The sequence below is a fragment of the Zalophus californianus genome, chromosome 5 (assembly GCF_009762305.2).
Source record: "Zalophus californianus isolate mZalCal1 chromosome 5, mZalCal1.pri.v2, whole genome shotgun sequence".
Lineage (NCBI taxonomy): Eukaryota > Metazoa > Chordata > Mammalia > Carnivora > Otariidae > Zalophus > Zalophus californianus.
Window position 1 is genome coordinate 128,850,342 of NC_045599.1, and position 20,276 is coordinate 128,870,617.

The 20,276-nt window shown below is 41.9% G+C and overlaps 1 protein-coding gene across 1 annotated transcript in view; it reads left to right on the forward strand.

Moving 5' to 3' along the window:
* Positions 1 to 4,857: 4,857 nt before the first annotated feature.
* GOLPH3 (golgi phosphoprotein 3) overlaps positions 4,858 to 20,276 on the forward strand; it is a 61,237-nt gene continuing 45,818 nt past the window's right edge. The window contains exon 1 of the mRNA XM_027605842.2: positions 4,858 to 5,404. Coding sequence (XP_027461643.1) covers positions 5,180 to 5,404 — 225 coding nt within the window. The 5' untranslated portion in view covers positions 4,858 to 5,179. The remainder of the gene's footprint in view (positions 5,405 to 20,276) is intronic.

The following is a 20,276-nucleotide window of genomic DNA, read 5'->3' on the forward strand; positions in this document are numbered from 1 at the left end:
GGATTACTGCAAAACTAACTGGCTGCTGTATCAATCGTGACCATCTCTTTCGTGTATTGGGGGAGCTTTTCAACATGCAAATCTGAATAATATTCAGATTTAATATATATTTAAGTATACATAATATACATTTCATATAAATGTAATATTACATACCCACCCATTCCATCCTTTCCCCTACAAGGGAGGCATTTATTTATTTGTTTATTTGGGGGAGAGAGAGTGAGTGGGGAGGGGCAGAGGGAGAGAGAGAGAGAGAGAGAGAGAGAGACTCCCTGAGATCATGACCTGAGCTGAAATCAAGAGTCAGTCACTTAACCGATTGAGCCATCCAGGCGCCCCACAAGGGAGGCATTTAAAAAAAGCATCTTTGATGGATTCTCATTGTGTTTGGTTGGAAAAAGATCAAAATCTTTAAATGGCCTTATGGCACTGCATGATTTGATCCTTGTCTGTCACTCTTGCTTTGGACAACACTCTCCGTCTACGGCCATACCACCCTGAACGCGCCCGATCTCATCTGGACAACACTCTCCCCCTTAGCCTAGCCAAAATGGTTTTCTATTTCATTCTCCATCATCCCATGATCTCTCCTTGCCAGAGGGCCTTTCCACATGCAATTTTTTTCTCAGGAATGAGAGGTTTGGTTTAGTTAATTTCTCTTCATTCTTTGGCTTACTACTTCTGCAGAGTTGCTTTCCTTGAGTCCCAGATAAAATATAAGTTTCTCATATATTTGAGAATATATAGTCTCATAATACTATATTCCTTCTGTATTCAAATATATTCAAAGGAGTTCTCATTTTATACATTAATGTGTGATGATTTCCTTAATATCTGTGCCCTCCACTAAACAGTCTCATGAGAACTGAGTGGTGTCTCTTTTGGTTTTTTATATCATCCTCATTGTTTAGCACAGTGCTCAGCATACAGCAAATATGTATACATACAAATATTTAATGATTGAAGTAAGGACTGGGGTTCTAATACAAATATGTTTTTCATTAATGCAGGCTTGCAATTTACCAGATGTGGTATGTTGGACAGATTACTTAATCTCTCTGAACTGCAGTTTCTTCACAAGTAAACGGTTGTCGTAATCTGGGATTCTGAGAAAGCAGAGCCTAAGACAAAGGCTTTTGTGCCACTATTTTGTTAGAGAGTGTAACTCCGAAGAACAGAAGCGAGGAAGAGGGGGAGGGTGGAGTGAAGGGCAGAGACGTAGCAGGAATGTGTTGTTGAACTTGCTGCAGCTAAGTACCTCAGAGAAATTGTAGAAAGGATCTCAGTGACCCATTTGAGGAGAGAAAGGGGAACTTTACCCGCTTTAAGTGCTAACTCCCTTGTACTTCTAGGTTCCTCTGCTTGGGCATAAGTGTGCTGGCAGGCTTTGCTGCACGAGGAGGTAGGGGTTTATGTGGTGCAGGAACAGCACCTTCTCTGCAGGATTCTGGTGGGGTTAACTGGAGAACATGCCTGCCACATACTCGGCAGTCAATAAATAAACAGTCACTGTTATTAGGAATATATATTTTGGTTCCCCAAATGCCATATTCTTCCTTCCTTCCTTCATTCTTTTTCTTTCTTTCCAAGTAAGGTGATTTTGAAGTCTAGCTTGTGGAAAATAAACAAGGAAAAAAAATGCTAGAAAACCTCTGAAAAAACAATGAAGTTATGTAAAGTCTTAGTAATCTCAAGAGTGCGTATGAATAGACAGACCATGAGCATGCATTTTTGTGGACAAAATACATGAGGCTATTCATTATATCTATTAGGGCACTGTTTGTAATAGCAAGGAATTGGAAATGACCTAAATGTCCATCTACAGGGAGTTGACTAAAGAAAAAAGTATATTACAATAGAATACAATGCAGCCGAAACAAAGTATGAAGAAGCTGTTAAGTATTGATATAGAATGTTTTCCAACATTAAGTGAAAAAAATCAAGATACGAAACAAGTGTATTATGTGCTATTATTTGCATAAAAAAGGAAGGAAACTGTTTTCATACTTGTTTGAATATACATAAAAAAAAATCTCTGGAAGGAAATCCAAGAAAATGTTAGTAAAAGTCAGTTATTTTACCAGCAAAAATGGGTTTATTTGGGAGCACCAGAGAAATGCAATAATAGGTAGTGCAGTTAAGGCTCCCTTTTGTAGCCTCCCCTGTCTAGCCTCCTGACCTCTACTTTAGTGAGGTTTCCCTGTATTGATTTTTTAAAAATTTTTTTAAAAAGATTTTATATATTTATTTGACAGAGAGAAGGAGCCAGAGAGCACCAGCAGAGGGAATGGCAGAGGGAGAGGGAGAAGCAGGCTCCCCGCTGAGCAGGGAGCCCAACAAGGGGGCTCGATCCCAGGACCCTGGGATCATGACCTGAGCCGAAGGCAGACGCTTAATCATCTGAGCCACCCCGGCACCGCTCCCTGTGTTGATTTTCATAACAATACTATTTTTTAAAGTTTATTTATGTGTTTTTAGTAATCTCTACACCCAACTGTGGGGCTCCATCTCACAACCCCCAGATCAAGAGTTGCGCGCTCTACTGACCAAGCCAGCTTCACACCCCCGATTTTCATAACAATACTATTAGTTGTCACCTATTTGTTCGTATAAGCACCCAGGTATTTTAATACCTATCACTGCAGAACTGCATAAGATGTTAACTAAACCTAGTGTCTTAGGACAACCAATATTTATTATCTCACAGTTTTTGTAGCTCAGAAGTTCAGGACTGGCTCAGAGTCTTTCATGAGATTGCAATCAAGTATGAACTAAGGACTTGACTGGGGCTGGGAGATCTGCTTCCCAGAATGGCTCACTCCTATTGTTCTGTGCCTGGGGTCTCAGTTCCTCCCCAAGTGGACCTCTCCATAAAACAGTTTGAGTGTTTAAGATATGGCAGCTGGCCTCTCTCAGAGTGAATGATCTGAGAGATAGAGAGAGACAGAGGAGAGGGGTGGGGAGAGGGAGAACAAGCTCCGACTTTTATGATCTAGTCTAAGTTACACGGAGTCTCACCGCCACAGTCTACTAATTTGCAGAGAGTCAGAGTCAGGCCCACACTCAAGGGGAGGGGAGTAAGGCTTCCTCTTCTGAGAGGCGCATCAGAGAATTTGTTGAAGTATTTTTGAAACCACCAGGTGAGGAGAAGAGGGGAAAAACTGGGTGACCAGGGTCAGGGCTGGAAGGAAGATTTTCACTATATTAATTTTTTATTCCTTGAACTATATGGATTTGACTATACTAAACAAATAATTAAATTTCTTTTAAAAAGAAACATTTTAAGCTATTTGGGAAATAATTGGTAGAGAAATAAAAGGAAAAAAAAAGAGTTGAACAGGATGTTGAATGGGAGAAACCGGTTGAGGTGAAATTGACCTTTGCCCTGAAAGATAGGAAAAAGGCAGGGTCTACTTTGTGCTCCCCTTGCCCTCTCCTCCCCACCTCGGATTTAGCATTTTCACTTTCCAGGGTTTGGGGTGGTGATGATGGTGTGCGGCCGGGAGTTTTGGATAATGGGTTTGTGAAGAGGGGAGGGAGAACTCTAGCGAGAATGTTCTATGGGATAGTTTTACTGTGGGCGTTTATCATTTATTACAGCTCAAGTCCTGTTACAACAATATATTTCTCCTGTCTACATCATTCTGTAGCCACAGCCTGTGGTCATTGTTGATTTTAAGTTATACCGCATGGCATCCGATACCATTTCTGGATGTTTTGTTTATAAGCTCCACCCTTCCGGCCCTCCAAACTCCCCCTCAGGTTTGACATCTATGCTATATCATAACTTGCATAAACTGTCAAGCACGCCAAGAGGATTTCACCTGGTAATAAAATTGGGGGAGATTTAATTTGTACAAAGACGTGGCATGAAACCCAACGGGTTTATTGTCTCTATAAAAAGATCGTTAAGGTCAAGTGTACTGACGTGTACAGTACTAACTGTATTCACTGCGCCTGGTCACTTTACAAGTCGGAGGCGAGGAAAGTTTTTTTTTTTTTTTAAAGATTTTATTTATTTATTTGAGAGAGAGAGAGAGAACGAGAGATAGAAAGCACGAGAGGGAAGAGGGTCAGAGGGAGCAGCAGACTCCCTGCTCAGCAGGAAGCCCGATGTGGGACCCGATTCCGCGACTCCAGGATCATGACCTGAGCCGAAGGCAGTCGCTTAACCAACTGAGCCACCCAGGCGCCCGGCGAGGAAAGTTTTATAAACAAAACTATTCAATTTGTTCTAACCTCTCTTTAATACACGTAGTAAACACTATAAGTCCACTTTCAGGCCATTTAAATGCAGTTATTCCTTCTGAAGGGTCAGGGCGCATGGGCACAGAGCGAACTCTCTCCTCGCTCCACCAGCAGCGAGCAAAGTCCTTCCTGTGTCTCTTGGGGACCCCGGACTCCAAGCCGGGTCCCTGCCCCCCGCCGCCCCTTCCCCCGCCCGCGGCCAGCTCCGAGGATGGTGGTGTTGGGGGTGGTAAGGGCATGGCTTGAGGCTGAGCGGGGTCCACCCTCGCAAAGCCACGGCTCCCCCATTCGTGGGGGGCCTCGCCAGTCTCTGGCTGCAGGCCCTCTTTTTCGAGGGGCCAAGGGGGAGGCGGACGGAGGGCACGTCACGGGCCACGGGAGGGGGACCGCGGGCCCGGCGGCCAAGGGACGCCAAGTTGAGGGCGAGCGCCCGCGGAGACCCCAGAGCCCGGGAAGGGGTCACAGTATGCGGACCCCAGCCCTCGCCCCCGCCGCCGGGTCCCGGTCCGGCGCTTCCGGCGCCCTCCCGGGCCGCCCCGCCCCGAGCCGGCTGTGCCACATCCTCCGGTGACGTCAGTCAGCGCCGCCATATTGGGAAGGCGCAGCCGCCGCCGCCGCCGCCGCCGCCACCGTCACTACCACCACCACCACCACCTCCACCCTCCACCTCCTTCTCTACCTAGGAGCTCGGGCTGCCTCGGGGCTCGCGGCCGCAGGAGGAAAGAGCCCTTCTTCCGCCTCGCCGGCGCCCGGCCCGCCCGTTTCGCCTCGACCCGTCTCCCCATGACTGCTCCCGGCCCAGCTGCCGACCGACGTCGCCCCGGAGCCGGGATTTAACACGGAAGCCCGGGTCAGGGGCCGCGGGGGGAGGAGGAGGGAGACCCGGTAGGTCCCGCGTCCCTCTCGGCCCGGCGTCTCGGCGGGAGCGATGACCTCGCTGACCCAGCGCAGCTCGGGCCTGGTGCAGCGGCGCACCGAGGCCTCCCGCAACGCCGCGGACAAGGAGCGGGTGGCGGGCGGCGGCGGCGGCAGCAGCGAGGACGACGCGCAGAGCCGCCGCGACGAGCAGGACGACGACGACAAGGGCGACTCCAAGGAAACAAGGCTGACCCTGATGGAGGAGGTGCTCCTGCTGGGCCTCAAGGACCGAGAGGTGCGGGCGCGGCGGGCAGGGCGGGGGCGGCCGGAGTTTGGCGGCCGGCGCGGGGCCCGGGCGCAGGCGGGAGCCCGGCCTCCGGCTCTGCGCGTCTGCCCTCCGAGTTCCTGAGCTGAGCGCCCAGCTGGCCCGGTGCTTCCAGATCCTCCCCGCACCGATTGCTTGGATTTTCCCTTCCTCCTTACATAGTCACTCCTTTGATTTTGACTCCCTGGCGGTCTGTCTGTCTTCCTTTTTCCGCCTGTTTAACCCGTATAGACCCCGGGGTACAATCCCACCTGGAGACTGCCCGTTAGAGTGAAACACCCGGAACCACCAGCGCCCCGAACTCTGGGTTTCGCAGGTTTTAGGACCTGGGAGGGCTCCACGGATCTGCTTTTTGGGAGATTAAAAAAAAAAAAAAAGCCAAAACTTAAAGTGTACTGTTTGGAATTTTGAAAAATTTCGGTGAAATGGTAATGGAGGCAAAAGTTGTTTTACATCTGATAAAGTTAAAAGTCCAACAAAATTCTCATGTCACCTCCTGGAAAATGACCTCCTAGGTAACCTTCCTTTGGGTAAGAGATTATTTTTAGTATCACTTATATTTTATCAGTTCACTAGTCTCCAGAAAATCTTGCCATCTTATGGAAGGACTTTTTTGGGGGGTGCTAAAAATGTTGGGTTTGTGATTTGATGAAAGGCCTCACAGCCATAGGTAGGTTATAGTTGCTATAGATCTCTTTTCGTGTTGTGATTTCGAAAGATTATTTTCACCTTGGTATCTTTTGAGAATTTTCACACAGAAAAGTTGGAGAAAAATGCTAAAGTGGACATCTGTATATTCTCCTAGGTTCTGTCATTAACGTTTTCCTATATTTGCTTCATCACATATCTGTTTATTTACAAAAATTGTTTTTAGAGATTTGCAGCCAGTCAGCCAGATGAATGGATATTCTATAAATCACATATGGTGAGGTAGTTCTAGAAGCTTGTTTTATCTCAGCATGGAATCTACAAACAGTACATTTTGAGAGTCAGATACAGAAAATACAGAAATATCCAAGTTATGTTTTGATTTTTTTTTTTAAAGATTTTATTTATTCATTTGTGAGAGAGACAGATAACAAGCAGAGGGAGAGGGAGAGGGAGAAGCAGACTCCCTGCTGAGCAAGGAGCCCGATGTGGGACTGGATCCCAGGACCCTGGGATCATGACCTGAGCCGAAGGCAGACGCTTAACCATCTGAGCCACCCAGGCGCCCCTATGTTTTGATTTTTAATAGTTTTCCCAATTCACAAATGTGGGCAAAAAATGTAATCCTTATAATACAGTTTAGTCTTATTTCACCAAAACTTACTAGATATAGGTGAGTTTTATATGGACTGTGGCCTCCTAGTATTTAGTGAATTAAAATTAACTTTGACATAAATGTCTAGAATATTTGCAATATTTAGGTTTCCCGTTTGCAGGTTTTAATAATGATCACTTGAAAAGAGGTCCCTCTGGGTGTGAAAGGGGCTCAGTGTGTTTATTAATTACTGAGTTATGGAAGCAGACTGTATGTGAAATTCCTTTTTGTTCTTTGGGAAAACAGCCTCCAGATCTTCCTCAATTTATGACAGGGTTATGTTCTGATAAACCCGTCATAGATTGAATATTTTGAGTTGAAAATGCATTTAATACCCCTAACCTACCAAACATCATAGCTTAGCTTAGCCTACCTTAAACGTGCTCAGAACGTTTACGTTAGCCTGCAGTTGAGCAGAATCGTCTATCACAATGTTTATTTTATAATGAAGTGTTGAATAGTTCATGTAATTTTTTGAATGCTGTATTGAGAGTGAAAAAGAGAATGGCTCTAAGTCTATCATTGGTTATGCTTGTGGTCCTGTGGCTGTGCCTAGCAAATTGTATGCATATCACCAGCCCAGGAAAAGATCAAAATTTGAAGTATCACTCTTGTACAGCCATAAAGTTGAAAAATTGTTAAGTTGGGGATGGTCTGTTGATGTCGTGTGTCCTAGAAATGTGATTTTAGGAAGTATTCAACTTGCCAAAGTTTTAGGCTTCACAATTTAGAATCTTGGTAATAAACATTTTTCTTTAAGTCTTTATCTTTTTCCTTTGGAACGAAAGTAACATTTTAGAAAATACAGAAAAAAATGAAGAAAGCAAGTCATCTTTATTCCTGTATGAATGTTTTGGTTTATAGTTTTTGATAGTTTTCTGTGTGGATACGTCCTGTGCGTAAAACTAAAACTTAACCAAGAAACAAAAACCCCCAACTAAAACCAGAATTAGCTTTTGGATTTGAGTCACTTCAAATGAGAAATTATGGTGAAAAAGCCCCTTTTTTTCCTCAGGTATATGTTACTGGAAAAGGTTAAGCTAAGGCATATTGACTTGCTCTGTTTCTGTGCTTGATTTTCATAAGATAAAGAAGAAGCTTAATGGTACTTTTTTTTTTTTTAAGATTTTATTTATTCATTTGAGAGAGAGACAGAGATAGTGAGTGTGAGCAGAGGGGAGAGGCAAAGGGAGAGGGAGAAGCAGATTCCTTGCTGAGTCAGGAGCCCAATGCGGGGCTTGATTCCCAGGACCTGGAGATCATGACCTGAACTGAAGGGAGACATTTAGTCATCTGAGCCACCCAGGTGCCCTGAAGCTTAATGGTACTTTATGTAGACGATTTAAATTTCTCTGGTGGCAAGGTAATTGAAACCATGTGTTGTGTTTATGTCAGGAGCCACTATACTTTGCCATATCCTGGCTAAGGTTCAGACACTAGCCAATTCTATTTTCTTGCTGATTTCAGCAGTCACATAGAGAAATTTTCTATTTCCCCTTTTGCAGGCAGGGAGTTGAAATGGAAGTGGGTGGGCTTGGGATTTGGCATTGCTTTAGATTTAGGTTTTAGGGATTAACCTATATAACTTCTGTTCACATCTTTACAAAACTAGTAACCAAACCTGTCACCTTCTCCATAAGTTTTGGGAGATTCCCCCCCCCCCATGTCTTCAACTTGTATCCCTCTTTTTAGGAGGTCAGGAATTACTCTTGAGAGCCTAGGCATTTATGCTTGTTAATATTAGATTTTAATTTATGTTTGATATTAAGTTCCAAGCCTTAGGCACAATATATAGCTTAATAAATTCACTGCTTTAGCTTAGCATCCATCTTTGTTATCTTTGGGTACTCTTAAGATGTTAAAACCTAAATTTTAAGGTTCGGCAGGTCATTAATGATACATTGTATATGGGTGTGTGAACTACTGTATTTGAATCCAAACAATTGAGAAAAAGTGTAAAGAAATTGTAAAATGGTGAAAATTAGTTTTACTCGGACTTTTTTTTCTTTTTTAAAGATATTATTTACTTGGGGGCGGGGGGGTGGGGTAGTGCCCACAAGAGGAGGACAAGCAGGGGGAGGGGCAGAAGCAGGGCACCAGGGATCATGACCTGAGCCTAAGGCAGATGCTTAACCCACTGAGCCACCCAGATGCCCCTTACTTTGACTTTTAGAAAAAAACTGAGACATTATGGCTTTTGAAAAATATTTTTTGTTCAATGTGTACAGGAAAGTGCATTTGGTGTGATGAATTTTCACAGACTGAACACAGCTGTTAAACAGCACCTAGATCAAGAAAAAGAGCATGACCACTTCCCAGTTGCTGCCTTTCCAGTTAACTGCCTAATACCTCAAGGGTAGCCACTAGCCTTACTTTAGAATTCAGCATAGAATAGTTTTGTTCATTTTTGTACTTCCGTTTGCATCTTTTGCATTGTGACAGTCATCCGTATTATGTAGGTTGTCATTTGTTCATTTTCTTTGAATTATCCATCTTTTAACACATCTATAATCTACAGTATTTAAAAAATGACATTGATTTACCTCCTGAATCTAGTGTCCCTCCTGTCCTCTTTACTGAACAGAAGGCTCAGCTTGCCAACAAGCAGATGGTGGTTTGGCCTCAGATTACCTATTGGGAGTGACTCTAAAGTCATTGTGAGGATTTTTCTTCTTTTTTTGAATTTAGGTACACATTTTACACTTTTTACCAATGATTTTCCTTTGTGGCTTTTGTTAAAATACAGATGCTTAGACCCCTCTGGGGATTCCGGTGCTCAGTCTGGATGGAGCATCAATGACATAGATATTGAAGTAAATCTTAAGGGGCCACAGCAAGGATGGCATTAGATTTAAACTTGAATTCAACTTCCAAATTAGCAAGATTCCTGTAATCTTCCCCTGACTGTTTGAAGGGGGAGGGCAGCCAATCAGCCAGATATTTTCTTTTCCCTGACTGATTTTTCCATAGATGCCTCCAAGAATCAATAGAGTTTTCAGAATGCCTCATGGAGGGTTACCTCAAGTGGTGTCATATACTTTTTTTTTCATTTTATTTATTTCTTTATTTCCTCAGGACATCATTATTTATTAAAAATTTTATTTTTTTAAAGATTTATTTCTTTGACAGAGAGGGAGAGCACAAGGAGGGGGAGCAGGAGAGGGAGAAGTGGACTCCCTGCTGAGCAGGGAGCCCGATGCGGGACTCCATCCCAGGACCCTGGGATCATGACCTGAGCAGGAGGCAGACTCTTAACTGAGCCACCCAGGCACCCCTATTAAATTTTGACTGAAGTATATTTGACATATTAGTTTTAGATACATAACGGTGATTTGACAATTACAAACATTTCAAAATGCTCACCTTGATAAGTTTAGTTACCATCTGTCAATGTACAAAGTTATTACCATATTATTGACTAATCCCTATGTTGTACTTCCTATCCCCTTGACTTATTTTATTTTATTTTAATTAATTTAAGTAGGCTCTAGGAATCTTTGTAATTTGGAAGTTGAATTCAACTCCAGTGTAGAGCCCAACATGGGGCTTGAACTCATGACCCTGGGATCAAGACCTGAGCTGAGATCAAGAGTCTGACACTTAAGTGAGCCACCCAGGCGCCCTTGACTTACTTATTTTATAACTGGAAGTTTGTAACTCTTAGTCCCCTTCACCTATTTCACTCATCCCCCCCATCCTCTGCCCACTGGCAACCACCAGTTTATTCTTTGTGTTTATGAGTGTTTCTATTTTTGTTGTTCATTTGGGTGTTAGATACTTTTAAATATTTTCATTGATGGTAGATCTTAGTGCTTTAATGTTGGATTTAATTATCTAAGTGGCCAGGTATAAGTTAGAGTGTGCCTGGGGAATAGTAGAAGTGGAAAGAGGTGCCATAGTCCTTGTCTGAGATGTATCTTTTGTTTTACATACATTCTTTAAGCCTCCTGAGCCTCAGAGTTGTTTTTTTTTTTTAAGATTTTATTTATTTATTTGTCAGAGAGAAAGAGAGAGCACAAGCAGGGGGAGTGGCAGGCAGAGGGAGAAGCAGGCTCCCTGCTGAACAAGGAGCCCAGTGTGGGACTCGATCCCAGAACCCTGGGATCATGACCTGAGCTGAAGGCAGACGCTTAACCTACTGAGCCACCCAGGCGTCCCGAGCCTCAGAGTTTTTTAAAATGGAGAAATAATTCTCTCCCATGGCTCTGATTGGACTGTTGTGGACATTTATTGTTTTATTCTCCACCATGTTGTGTCCTCCCTCTCCTTACCCCTTCCTCACGTCCTTTTATAGGGGTTCCCCTGTTGTGTGTAGCCCTAGGTTGCCCTCTTGAAGCATTTACCCCTCTCCTTTTGTAGTGCAGTCACACCCAGGCTTTTCCAATCAGATTTTTTCTCCCAGGGCTTTGGATCTTGATAATGGAACAGGCTGTGGAGTTTTTGGAGACCTATCAAGTGGTGCCAGTGGGTGGATCAGAATGTTTTCTGACATGGTTCCTTGAGATCACTGTTCTCTGACATGATTCTTGAGCTTCTTTCTCCCTAGCCCATAGGTGCTGTGTTTTCCATCCTGGTTTACCATGTACCTTTCCCCTAGTTTTCTATTTTCGTTTTTTTGTTTGTTTTTAAGTAAGCTCTACCCTCAGTGCGCAGCTCAAATTCACAATGCCAAGATCAAGAGTCACCTGCTTTACTGATTGAGCCAGCCAGACACCCCTTCAGGCACCTTTCAGTTTTGTAATCTGCAATATCCTTGCATTAAAAGTCTTTTTTTTTTTTAAGATTTTATTTATTTATTTGAGAGAGAGAGAGCACGAGCCAAGAGAGGGAGAAGCAGGCTCCCCGCTGAGCAGGGAGCCTGGATTTGGGATCTGATCCCAGGACCCCTGGATCATGACCCGAGCGTAAAGGCAGACGCTCAACTGACTGAGCCACCCAGGCTCCCTAAAGTCTTTTTTTTTTTTTTTTTAAAGATTTTATTTATTTATTTGACTGAGAGAGATAGCAAGAGAAGGAACACAAGCAGGGGGAGAGGCAGAGGGAGAGGGAGAAGCAGTCTCCCCGCGGAGCAGGGAGCCCAAGGCAGGGCCCAATCCCAGGACTCTGGGATCATGACCTGAGCCAAAGGCAGATGCCCAACGACTGAGCCACCCAGGCGCCCCCTAAAGTCTTTTTTTAAAGGCCACCTGGCTGGCTTTTAGTCAGTGGAGTGTGCGACTCTTGATCCTGGGGTTGTGAGCTCAAGTACCACATTGGGTGCGGAGATTACTTAAAAAAATAAAATGTTAAAAAATAAATAAATAAAATGTTTAAAAAGTCCTTTTTAGGGGCACCTGGGTGGCTCAGTCGTTAGGCGTCTGCCTTCGGCTCGGGTCATGATCCCAGGGTGCTGGGATTGAGCCCTGCGTTGGTCTCCCTGCTCAGTGGGGAGCCTGCTTTTCCCTCTCCCACTCCCCCTGCTTGTGTTCCCTCTCTCGCTGTGTCTCTCTCTGTCAAATTAATAAAAAAAAAAAAAGGTCCCTTTTAAAAGATAGCCACAGTCTATTACTAATGTTTCTAATGCTTGTAGACAAGAACCTTAATGTAATAATTTCATCCTGTATCTTGAAGAATAAGTAGGTAGTTCAGCTGAATAATATACCCTAATATAAAATAATTAAGTAACTAAAATGGTGGAACTGACTTTTTGCGTGGCTTTTAAACTGGCTTCAAAGATTGATCACAGAGATGTACCAGTTTTGGAATAAGGTTCTTAAGGTCACTGTTTTGAGATACAGTACTTATCAAGATGTATAATTTTATTTAAAAATCTTGCTCTGCATGCAGTGATACATACCATCTTTGAGTATTAAATTTAACTAGAAATCCATTCTGCAGATATTCAGAATTTCAACATGTGCTAAGATTTTAGTAACTTAAAGTATAACAAAGGCTTCTGAGCTTTGGAATTTTGTGATTCCTTTATTAATACAAATAATATTCTCTTCATATTTTCAAAGATTGAATTTTCATTTTTTCAGGTGTATTTAAGAGTAGGTACACAGCATAAGACACACAGGATCTCAAAAGTTAGTTTTTGGAGTTCATTGAACGAACCATTTGTACCTTTTTTTTTTTTTTAAGGTTTTTATTTATTTATTTGACAGAGAGAGCGCACAAGCAAGGGGAGTGGCAGGCAGAGGGAGAGGGAGAAGCAGACTCCCCATTGAGCAGGGAGCCTGCTGTGGGGCTCAATCCCAGGACTCTGGGATCATGACCTGAGCCCATGGCAGCCGCTTAACTAACTGAGCTACCCAGGTGCCCCCCATTTTGTACCTTTTAAACAAGATTTTATACTATTGAAATCATTTTTAGTGCTTTGGGATTCTTTCACAGTTGGCCAACATATTCACTAATCTTCCAAGCCATCCTAATATTTGATAACTTACTAATAATTGATTAATTATTAACTTATTAATTATCAATAAGTATTTGATATTTATTAATTTTAAACCATCTGATGGTCCCTGTATAGATCATTTGATATATGATATCATATATATGATATTTCAGAGTATTTGATAGTTATTTTTTTTCAGAATTATTTTGATTGAAGTTTGACATATTTGATATTTAAAGAAATAAACTGTTACAGTGTGAGCTTATGTGTAAGTGTCAAAGACCTAAATCATGCTTTTTCTGTTATGTCATGGTACATTTTTGGCCCAACACAATTCTATATCCATGCAAACTTTTCCTACTTTCTGTCAGCATAATTTTTCTGCTGTTAATCATAGTAAATGATTTCATTCAAAGTTGCTATAGTGTTTGTTTAGGTCATTCTATTTTCATGTGAATCTCCTTTTAAAGCAACACAAAGAGATTGTGCTTGTCCCGTGTTTCTTCCATTTAATAAGTATAATGACAAGTGCCAAAGGTGGGAGTCTGGTTTCATTTTGAAATTGATGTCTCTGGCTTTAGGTTTCGTTTCGTTTCTTTTTTTTTTTTAAAGATTTTATTTATTTACTTGACAGAGAGACAGACACAGTGAGAGAGGGAACATAAGCAGGGGTAATGGAGGAGGAGAAGCAGGCTTCCTGCTGAGCAGGGAGCCCACTGTGGGGCTCGATCCCAGGACCCTGGGACCATGACCTGGACTGAAGGCAGACGCTTAACGACTGAGCCACCCAGGCGCCGTAGGTTGCTTTAATCAAAGCTTGAAAGACTGCTGCCTGTTACAGTAGCATGTTCAGCATTATAATGTAATTTAGTAAATATTGAGGTTTTAATTTAGGTATTACAGGTAGGTATATATAGAAAGTAGTCTGCTCTTTTTGTTTGGTAAGCCTCTGATTTGTAAAGAATACAATCATGATTAAAGTACATTATGTTATTGGAAAGAATGCTTCTGGTAGATGCATTTTTAAACTTAAAAACTTAAATTTGAAAAAGTTAACTTATTTTTAAACTTAAGCTATTTGGTTTACAAATTACATTAGTGGAAGAGTTCTTAAATTGGAGTTAACAGATGGAGTTTAGAAACTGAGCACTCTGCAATTGTGTATTTTTCTGGAGGAAGAGAACATAGCTTTCATCATATACTCAAAAGCATTTAGTGAACCAGAAGGTTGAAAATTACTGAATAGGAACTGTTTGTTTTAGTTTAATTTTTTGGTTTTGCTTTGTTTTCTTTTTTAAAGGTTTTATTTTTAAGTAATTTCTACACACAGTGTGGGCCTTGAACTCACAACCCTGAGATGAAGAGTTGAATGCTCTGCTCCACCCACTGAGCCAGCCAAGTACCCTGCTTTGCTTTTTTTTTTTTTTTTTTTTTTACAGATTTTATTTATTTATTTGACAGAGAGAGACCCAGGGAGAGAAGGAACACAAGCAGGGGGAGTGGGAGAGGGAGAAGCAGGCTTCCCGCCGAGCAGGGAGCCCGATGCGGGGCTTGATCCCAGGACCCTGGGATCATGAGCTGAGCCGAATGCAGACGCCTAACGACTGAGCCAACCAGGCGCCCCAAGGGTCTTTTTTTTTTATTTAAACAAATTTTTACTTCATTTTTTTACTAGAGGGAGTGGGGGAGGGACGGGGGGGGGGGAGGGAATCCTAAGTAGGCTCCACTTCCAGCACAGAGTCCAGCGCAGGGCCCTATTTCATAACCCTGAGATCACCACCTGAGCTGAAACTTAAGAGTCAGGCACTCAACTCACTGAGCCACCCTGGGGCTCCTGTCTTTTTCTTCTTCCTGAAAACTTAACTACAGAAGAATCCAGGTTTCAGGGTTGCGGTGAGTTGGATTTGAGGTAGGAAGCTGACATTTCTGTAGCCTGGTCATCTTGTTGAATGGCATCACAAGCTGTGTAACTACTACATCTAAAATTCTAACAATGGTCATGCATTTATCAAAGATTACTGAGCCAGACCCTTGACTAGGTACAAACACTAGAAAGAAGATCTCTGTCTTCAGGCCCATTTTATTTTAGTTCTGTGTGTCAAAACTCATAGTAAACTACAAAACTAAATTGTGTTCTAGAATTTTTTGGTAGTGAGTATCTCTCCTGGCATACACTACTACTCAGTAGGTATTTATTAAGTAAATCATGTATTTTTGATGGGGGTATTGTGATCCCTAAGGGAGTGAAAGTTGGTTCTGGGGATAATACATAGGTCATATAAACAGATGGTGTATCCATCTTACTAAAATTTCATGGGGGAGAAAGTGGTTAGGGAAAAAAGTCTGAAAAAGCTCCTTTAGGGGCAATAATGGAGAAAAGTTGAGAAACACTGAAATGAATCAATATTGAAAATACTAAATTTGTGCTCTTACCTGAGGTTTAGAAAATTCTGATAGGACTTTTTGTAAAAGAATTTGGCTTCTAGTTCAGTAGTAGAGGAACAATTTTAGCATACAATTGTAGGAGGTTGTGAGTGAAATTTTAAGATCACAGTTAATCTTGTTGGTTAATAATGTGTAGTTAAAGTTTTGTGTGTCATCCTTCTGCCCCCGCCCCCATATCCTCTAGGAGGGGCTGGAAATTAGAAGACTGCTTATAAATTCCTAATGGTTATTTTTACTCTGATTTCATTTTCTAGTTTCAGTTTCCCAAACACAGCTGTTAAATTTTTATGCTATACTAACAAAATAAGCTCAAAATAACATTTAAGAATTATACTTTAAGAAAAAAAAGAATTGAACTTAAATTCCAATTTGTTCACTGAATTGAGCTTGTCCTTTAATTTTTGGATCTGTAGTACATAAAATGGAAGCAGGTTTAGTGTCCATATGTTCAGTTTAATCCAGTTATTGAACACGTTCTGTATGTCAGTCTTTTCTTGGTGGTAGAGTTTCAAAGGAAAATTTCTTACCTCAAGGAGCAATCAGTCTATGTAGAAAACATATGTGCAAATGATTTCCATAAAATAGATGGTTGCCTTTAATGGAAGGACATGATAAGTGCAGTATGGACATAGTGGGGATGCCTTAGATAGATCAGCAGCCACAGACTGCCGTGTTCTTGACTCCCTGCCTTGCCCTTGACTAGGAAGAAAAACTAGGATAAATGATTTGAATTCTTAGACCCTCAGTTTTCCCCTGGGAAAAATGGGCCTACATTTGTGGGCTGTCCCATAACCTCTAGATTATAGGGATCCCGTGAATTGGCATATGTGTAAGTGCTTTGAAAACTCCGAAGTACTGAGCAAATGCAAATGGGTAATTAGCCTCCAGAAGTGACTTAAAATTTATAGTGGTATTTATAAGTATTTAATATTTTCCTATTTTTATTGTTTCTTGACCCTCTTGTACTTTATCTACTGGGCTTAGTAGAACATTCCTCTTCTAACCCCTGTGATCACCATTTCTTGCCCCTTTCTATGGTCCTTCTGCCTGTTTTTGATGTCCCCCCACCCCTCCAAGGGGTTCTGGTACCTGCTAGCTGACTTCAAGGCCAGGATCTTCTCTTAGGATGGTAGGGCTGGGTTTTCTGGAGAAGGCATTAGCCCATAGTCCTTTCTACAGTCCTTTCTTTTATATTTTATTTCATTGAAGAAGATTTTCCTATTTCCTTCCTGTCTTTTAATTTATTTTTCATTTTTCCCTCACTGTAGGTCGTTTGGCTACCAAGGCCCTTTCCCTGAGGGGGTTGAGAGTGGGGAGAGAAGGGAACAGCAATTTCCAAAGTTGCACTACATTACAAAATTGTACTTTTGCAAGACTTTTTGTTAATGAGTCTAGGAACAAAGTTACAAGAGAAGTCTTAGCCTTCACAAGTTTATAGTCTAGTCCCTGAGAGATAAGACATGTGGGAATTAAAGTAAGAGCGTAAAGTAGCACTATCCAAAGTGCCACTTGGGTAGTGGAGACAGTGCATTTTTTTTACTTCAGAGGAAGTAGCGAATTAGGCTGAGGCTGTCCAGGAGTGTCAGGAGCAGAGGGGAGGAGCTGGGCATTATACTACTCACAGAAGGATGGGCATTCCCTTCTAGGAGAGGAGGCGGAGCTGGGGCTTGCAACAGAATTCTATTCACAAAGTAGTTTGAAGCTGACTGGAAATTGGTTTTGGGATTACCTTTCATTTGATTGTCACAAATCTTTTAAGGAGGTATCTCAGCCAAGTGTCCCATGTATCTGTGAAATTTTAAATTAGAAAATTGTTTTAGGGTTGCTGGAGTGGTGGGGGGTGGGAGGGACGGGGTGGCTGGGTGATGGACAGTGGGGAGGGTATGTGCTATGGTGAGCGCTGTGAATTGTGTAGGACTGTTGAATCACAGACCTGTACCCCCGAAACAAACAATACATTATATGTTAAAAAAAAAAAAGATAGTAGGAAGGGAAAAATTGAAGGGGGGAAATTGGAGGGGGAGATGAACCATGAGAGACTGTGGACAAATTGAGGGTTCGGGGGAGGGGTGGCAGGGATGGGTTAGCCTGGTGATGGGTATTAAAGAGGGCACATACTGAAAAAAAAATTAGAAAATTGTTTTAACATGCATTGGAGTGATTTTCATAAAATATTGGATGTGTTTAGAAATCATTGCGTAGAAGTTTGAACTTTAAGTAATCAGTCTATCCATCATCCATCTCTTGTTCTCAAGTAGTTGAAGATCTTTTATGATTTGGGCAGTGTCCTGACTGCTGGGCTAGAAACATTAAAATGGTTTCATTCCACAGCCTCCTTGGTCTTAATTGTGACTGATAGACCTGAAAGAGTAAAAGGAAAGCTGTAGGTTTTTGTTGTTTTTTTTTAAAGATTTTATTTATTTATTTGACACAGAGAGAGAGACAGCGAGAGAGGGAACACAAGTAGGGGGAGTGGGAGAGGGAGAAGCAGGCTTCCCTCTGAGCAGGGAGCCCGATGTGGGGCTCGATCCCAGGACCCTGGGATCATGACCTAAGCTGAAGGCAGACACTTAACGACTGAGCCACCCAGGAGCCCTGAAAGCTGTAGGTTCTTGATTTTTAATTTTTTTTATTGTGGCAAAATATATGTCACATAAAACTCACCACTTCAGCCATTTTAAAGTATAATTCACAGGTATTAAGGACATTCAGATTGTTGTGATGTTGCAGCCATCATCACTAACCATCTGTAGAACTTTTTCATCATTCCAAACTATACCCATTAAACACTAGCTCTTCATTTCCTCCCTTCCCCTGGCCTCTGGCAGCCATTACAGATGATCCCCAACTTAACAGTGGTCTGACTTAAAATTTTTTGACTTTATGATGGTGTGAAAGGGATATGCATTCAGTAGAAGCCGTACTTTGAATTTCGATCTTTTCCCAGGCTAGTGATGTGGTCTGTGATACTCTCCCTTTATGCTGGGCAGGGGATGGTGAGCAGTGGCTGCCCATCAGCCCTGTGATCACGAGGGTAAACAACTGATAACACTTAGAACTGTTCTGAACCCATACAACCATTCTGTTTTTTCACTTTCAGTACAGTTTTCAGTAAATTACATGAGATATTGAATACTTTTTTTTTTTAATGGGCTTTGTGTTAGATGATTTTGCCCAATTATAGGCTAATTTTAAGTGTTCTGAGCATGTGTAAGGTAGGCTGGGCTAAACTGTGATGTTCAGTAAATTAGGTGTATTAAATGTATTTTCAAGTTACAATTATATTTTTAACTCAGTTGGGTTTATCGTAAGTTGAGGAAGATCTACATTCTACTCCTATATCTGAATGTGACTGTTCTGGGTACCATATACAAGTGGAATTATGCATTTGTCCTTTTGTGTCTGTTTTACTTAGCATAATATTTTCAAGGTTCTTTCGTGTAGCCTGTATCAGAAATTTCATTCCTTTCTAAGGCTGAATAATATTCCATTATATGTATATACTGCATTTTGTTTATCCATTCATCTGTTGATGGACATTTTGGTTGTTTCTGTTTTTTAGCTGTTGTGAATAATATTTGAACATTGTTGTACAAATTATCTGTTCGAGTCCCTGCTTTAATTCTTTTGGTTGTGTACCTTAGAAGTGGGATTGCTAGAACATCTGGTAATTCCGTGTTTAATTTTTTGAGGAACTAGCATTTTCCACAGTGGTTGGGCCATTTTACATTCCCAGCAGCAACACACAAGGATTGCATTTTGTGCATGTCTTGGCCAACGTTTGTTTCGTTTCTTTTCATTTTCTTTCTTTCTCTCTTTCAGATGATAGCCATTGTAACAGGTGTTAAATGGTTTTGATTTGTATTTCTCTAATGATTGGTGATGTTGAACATCTTTTTATGTGCTTACTGGACATTTGTATGTCGTCTTTGGAGAAATACCTATTCGAGTCTTTGGCCTGTTTTTTATTTTTTTAGTTTTTGCTTTTATGTTTTAAAGATTTTATTTATTTGGCAGAGTAAGAGGGAGAGAGAGAGAGAGCACAAGCAGGGGGAGCAGCAGAGGGAGAGGGAGAAGCAAGACTTCTTGCTGAGCAGGGAGCCCAACTCAGGGCTCGATTCCAGGACCCTGAGATCATGACCTGAGCCAAAGGCAGACAGATGCCTAACTGACTGAGCCAGCCAGGCACCCTCTTTTGCCTGTTTTTTAAATCAGTTTGTTTTGTTGTTGAGATTTAGAAGTTCTCTATGTATTCTGCATATTAATCCTTTAGTAAATATATGATTTGCCGATATTTTCTCCTATTAGGTGGGTTGCTTTTCACTATATTGGTAGTGTCCTTGATCCACAAAAGTTTTTTTTTTTTTTAACGATTCCATTTATTTATTTGAGAGAGAGAGAGAATGAGAGAGAGCACAAGAGGGAAGAGGGTCAGAGGGAGAAGCAGACCCCCTGCCGAGCAGGGAGCCCGATGCGAGACTCAATCCTGGGACTCCAGGGTCATGACCGGAGCCGAAAGCAGTCGCTCAACCAACTGAGCCACCCAGGCGCCCCGATCCACAAAAGTTTTTAACTTTATTAAGTCTACTTTATTTTTTTCTTTTGTTGCCTATGCTTTTGGTGGCATATCTAAGAAGTCATTTCAAAATTTAGTGTTGTGAAGTTTTTCTGCCATGTTTCCTTCCATGAGTTTTATAGTTTTAACTCTGATGTTT